At 37.5% G+C, this 5,500-nt stretch overlaps 1 protein-coding gene across 1 annotated transcript; it reads left to right on the forward strand.

Annotated features, from left to right (window-relative positions):
• The first annotated feature begins 1,224 nt into the window (after positions 1-1,224).
• On the forward strand, positions 1,225-5,152 carry LOC114526617. Its single transcript, XM_028548208.1, has 4 exons — positions 1,225-1,642; positions 2,037-2,363; positions 2,859-3,701; positions 4,166-5,152. Exons 1-4 carry the CDS (start codon positions 1,232-1,234, stop codon positions 5,150-5,152), a joined length of 2,568 nt encoding a protein of 855 aa, XP_028404009.1. The 5' UTR covers positions 1,225-1,231.
• The last annotated feature ends 348 nt before the right edge of the window (positions 5,153-5,500 follow it).

A 5,500-nucleotide genomic window follows, 5' to 3' on the forward strand; every position in this document is an offset into this window, starting at 1 on the left:
TAATATTAAACGAAGTTGAAGTAAACATCATTGCATCATTTGCGTGCTAGAACAATAATACTACAAGATTTCGTCGGTATGCATCAGACAAAGAGCGTTGCGGCATTAGCGAAGGAGGGCTGGACTGACCAAGATATAGGCTTACCGGGAGTCGGTAGCCTGAGTCACAGTAACGCTTATTTTGTAACTTGTTAGACAAATATATCAGTTTAACATCGCACGAGTATTACAAAATCATTTTCTACTTAGAACTTGAGTCTTGAACAATGGCGCGATGTTTAGCCATCAGTTCAGCTAACATCCTGTTGTTAATGTGACATTGTGACATTTCCGATTATCAGTTTTAAGGCTAAATCACAGCAAGCATTCATGCGGCACAGCGCACTGCTTTAAGGTTTATAATTTCCGGTGGTCTATCAACTCCATCATATAAAGGAAGAGGTTTCTTTATAGTTATATACTGTAAAATATTTTAGCCAGCTAATTTTGCAAAATATAACATTAAACCTTAAACACACCATATATTATAGTAAGACGTTGTAAAGCCACAATTTCAGCCATGTGAACAAGAAACAAAAAGCAGGATTAAATTTTGACTTTCAGAGATCATTTCCATATATATTACGGTATAGACATAACTGTCTACACTGGTGTAAAGATCTTTAGTATATAATTTCCTAATCCCTCAGCGGGTTAAGTGGAAATATCGCATTTTTGCTGTCCTTTGAAAAAAGCGCAACTCAAGTTAACAAATATTTTATTGCTTATACTAAATAACGATAACTGTTCTCCCAATCGGTAAAATTTTCCTCCGACTGTAAGCACATTTGTCTGATGGATCCGATCCATTGATCTGACATTTCCACTTTCAAAGAGGCATAGCCTCCTTCAACCTCGTACCCAGGGTCTTTACTCGTGGTGGTGGGGAGTAAAGACCCTGGCTGCGGCTGGTCACGTGAACCCCCAGATTCTGGGGGAAAATTGAAATTGCGCTTAGGGAGGGGTGCTAGAGGCTCGCGTTGTTAAGGCGTTCAGAAATTTTCATTTTTTTGTGTTGTACTCGCGTTCATTTCGATCATAAAACCATACATATAGGCTCGAATATATGAACGTTTTTTCAGAAACAGGATTACAGTTATAATATCCTGTCCTGGAACATGGGAAGTATTAAATTACATTTTAGGTATGGAGATATTATCAAATTTCAAATACCTATTCATTCAATCGAGCGATGGCAAGCAAAGACACGCCGAAAAAGCTCTACGCGAAAAAAACCGAGGCAAATATTTCACGTTGCAGACTTTGTTATTGTGTTACTGACCCGAAGCACAGTAAAAATTTGTTTCGAAGTCAGAATCTGATAACTTTGCGCAATGCGGAGACAGTATATGGTAGTGAATTGCCACATGGAAACGACCTTCCTCGTCAAATTTGTTCTGCCTGTGAAAGAAGGCTGAACAATGCGATAAAGTTAAGGGATATCATCATTGAGACTCAACAGAAACTACAGGAGAATGTTCGAGCAAAACGATGTGTGGAAGTTTCTCCTTCTGTTATCCCCTCAGCTAAAGTGCGCACAGCTGGGACTTCACGGCGACGAAGTATTGACTTCGGTAATGTTGCTGCCGAAAAATCTCCAAATGTAAGTGTTCGTGATATTTTAAAGCTTCTGATATCTTTAGTTATTCTCATCTCTATATATTTTTAAATATAATTTATGTTTAAACATAGTTCTCGTCCGTATTATTGTTGAATATTTTGCGGCATATTTAATATTCATGAATACTTTCATTGTTCCCATGAATGAATTCATTCACCCGCTAAGAATGAATTTATTCACACGTCTGAATTGACCTCTAAACTGAACAATGACTCAATTTTACGCTGCATTTCAGTATTCATGTTTTATACAGTATCGTTTTGTGCTTAATGTCAAGTTACAAGACCTTTCACCACTTCCAAAATTTCAAAATATGGTATATTATAAAATATATATTGGCATGTATAGATGACAGTGTGACAATATGTTAATTAAGGTCGATGCCTCAGAAGTTCTTATTGAGGCAAACAAGGAACTGATTGAAGTGGCAAGAAGAAGTGATGAATCTGTCCTCAGGCAACGGAATTATTATGGTTTATCTTGTGAGGATTGGATGTCTGATGTTGTAAAGGAGATGGCCACCAGATGTCCAACAGTGCATAAATTCCTCTGTGGTCTGTTGGAAAGCAGCATCTATCCAGCAAAGAAGAACCCTGCAATTTGCTTGATATATGGCATTGTGATGTTTTTACGATGCCATGAATTGAGCAGAATTCAAAGGATCAATTCTGTTTTATTAATCGAAGGTCAAGCATCTGTAAATGTAAGTCACTCTAAATAGTCCTTAATTAATGACAACCTCATACCCAGGGTCTTTACTGGGTACAAGGTTGAATTAATGAATGATTGACAATTGACCTGTTTGCCATATCTTGAGTTTGTTTAAATGGTGTCAAGCAGATGTGTAACTAGAACACTAATTGAGGGGGGTGAATATTCATATATTAACCCCCAAATGTACGCATATACTGTACATGTGTTTAAAAAAAAACGCAGGCAGCAGAACATATGAATATTCACCCCACCAATTACTACTCTAGTTATGCCCCTAGTGTCAAGCAATACATGACCAGCATGAAGCATAGCATGATTCTTTTAAATTTATTGACATCATTAAACATAACTTATTAGTACAAAATAGGTTATGTTTGGACCTAGACTGGGATCACTACCTATATCTTATCTATTTTTCAAAAGCAGTGTGTGAGCTCAATATATTTTCCTGAACTCAATCCTTCTACTTTTCATAATGTTTCAGCTGATTTCCCGTTTAAACAAGTATGGTCTGTGCCTTGAGCCTATGAAGAAATACCCAATTCTAGAAGACATTGGAAAGAGTTTTATAGATCATGCAGCAGAGTTGGTGAAGTCTGGACATAAATTTGTGTATGTGTTAGACAACATTGACTGGGAGGAGAAGGCCCATGACATGAGGCAGAATGTGCAAAACAGGAGTGTTCATGCTGTGGCAACAAGTATTGTATTTAATCGAGTTTCTGATGAAGGATTGCCCGATTCTGGTCCACAGCAAAGTCTTAAAGATTGCAATGTCCACCAGCTGGTGAATATCAATCGACTGGAATCTGAGGCAATCAGAAGCAGATATAGAATACTTGTTGCCAGGCTTTTGTTTGAACATTTTCCTGCTTTTGCAATATTCAAGCCATATATACCTGGAGCCACTGATTGCCAACAAACCAAGAATATGTCAGCCAAGTCAGAAGTTGTGACAATGCCCATCTTAATGAAAGATGAAAAGAAATATTCAGAATGTGTGGATGTATTGGATCAGCTTGAGAAGTGGACGGAAGAAATATATGCAGCTGCTGGGCTATGTTCCCCCTCAGAACCTGATGATGCCGCACCAAGCATTGGGACCACATCCAGACCTGATCAACCAGCCTCACACGTACCACCTGCTACAACTGATGATGATCCTTTACATGGTGTAAAAATACCTTGCTTTGGTGATCAACTCACTCGAGTCAGATTTGCTGGGGCAAAGGATCTTAGAGCTGGATGCCATTCAGCTAAACAGAGACTGGATCATCTATATCCGTTTTGTATTGTCGACTGGCACACCAAAAGAAGTTTTTTGAAGGTACAATTGACTTTGTGCCACTTTGCCTAAAAAAATTCTTAGCATTTGATTTCTTCAGTAATTATAACATTGGAAGGCTTGATATGCCATTAATTAAATTTGAAATTGACTGCTTGTAAGTAGAGCCTTACATTTTTTCACATTTTTAAGACGAGTACCAGGTGTTACAATAAAACTAGCCCTGCTTACATGCATTAGAGTTTATTTCAGTTGGTTAAATTTTTTTGTGACACCTGTTAAAAGTACAAAAATTGTGTTAAATTGTGAATATTTGTACCATTTCAAATACCAGTAATTTACTTTTGAGTTTTAAAGCAGTCACATATAACATTTGATGTACAGGTGATTTTTTATATCCTGAACTGAATGTACTTTGTGATCTGGCTCCAAATTTGCCTTTGAAAAGTTCATTATGTTTATAAATCAAATGTGCAATATATATTTTACCATGTAATATTCTACAGACAGTGTTCAAGAGACTTTACAAGAACTCCGGGAGAGAGAAAGGAACGCTGCGATTCTTTAGAGAGAAGCTGAACCGACGAAATGTCACTGTCGACGTAAAGCACTATGAGGACTGTGAGCAGCTGTTTTACAGTGTTGGTAAGTGTTTTGTGATTGAGGCCCTTTTGGAATTTTTCCAAATGGACGACACAAAACACAAGCCAGCAGCAAACGGTCCTCATAGTGTTCATGTATTGCAAGAAGAATACAGAAAGAGCTATATTGTCCAGGTGCTTGACAAATTTATTGATGAGTTTCTTTTCATTGATGATGAGGATGTGTATGATGAAGATGAAGATGGAGACAACATTGAAGATGATGGTGTTTGGAGCTATGGAATCAACATCATAAAGTGTTTTATGCTCCTTAATGATTTCAAGGATGCTGTATCCTCAGGCAATGGTGAACACCTCCTAATCCTGCGAAAACAACTGCTGGTTCACTTTTTTGCAACATCAGGATTTAATGAGTTCGCTATTGAAATGCTCATCAATATCCTACAGTCCAAAGTGTTGCTCTCAACCGTCGAAGCTCATCGCTGTAAATGGGCTGCTACAGTGAATTGGAAAGGTGGTGCTGGCAAAAATATTGAAATTGATCTCTTCCAAGAAAACAGGAACTGTGAGATGAAGAAGTTGATTCGTGCAATGGGTGCCAACAAGACTGACAAGGCAATAAGCAGAGCAAGTAAAGCATCAGGAGGAGTAACAAAAATAGTGGAGGCATTTGAACATCAAGTGAACATTCATCCGAAGTCAACCACTCACTCACACAAATCCGCAACTGATGACGAAAAAATTATAAGCAGAGACATAAGAGTCTTGAAGCCTTTCAAGAAGGATGGAAGATCATTTGAGTCTTTTCCAAATATTTCATGTAATCCCACCCAAGCATTAGCAAGGATAAGTTTACAACATGGATTGATAGGCACAAGAAAAATATTTTAATGCACTATCCTTCAGAAGATGCCGAACTGTCACACGAGTGATAATTGCCTGTGCCACAAAACTGTGAGTAATCTACCTCAAACAAGTATTTGATAGTTTTAAGTGAACTGCTAAGGTTTTGATTGAATCAATGTTTGCCACTAATTGATCTGTAAATTACAAATGCAAAATTTCTTTCATCTTAACCCATTGTCCAAAAATGAATTTTTTAGGCACACAAAATTGTATTCTGCTACAGGTTTTAAAATCATGGCAATAATTGTCAATCATTTTGGAACCTCAGGGGCATGCAATTATGTATGTTCAAGAAATAGTTGTTTTGGAAAATGTTTAATTTGCCCTATACTA

Source organism: Dendronephthya gigantea, unplaced genomic scaffold, assembly GCF_004324835.1.
Source record: "Dendronephthya gigantea isolate DGI-Jeju-01 unplaced genomic scaffold, DenGig_1.0 000040F, whole genome shotgun sequence".
Classification (NCBI taxonomy): Eukaryota; Metazoa; Cnidaria; class Anthozoa; order Malacalcyonacea; family Nephtheidae; genus Dendronephthya; species Dendronephthya gigantea.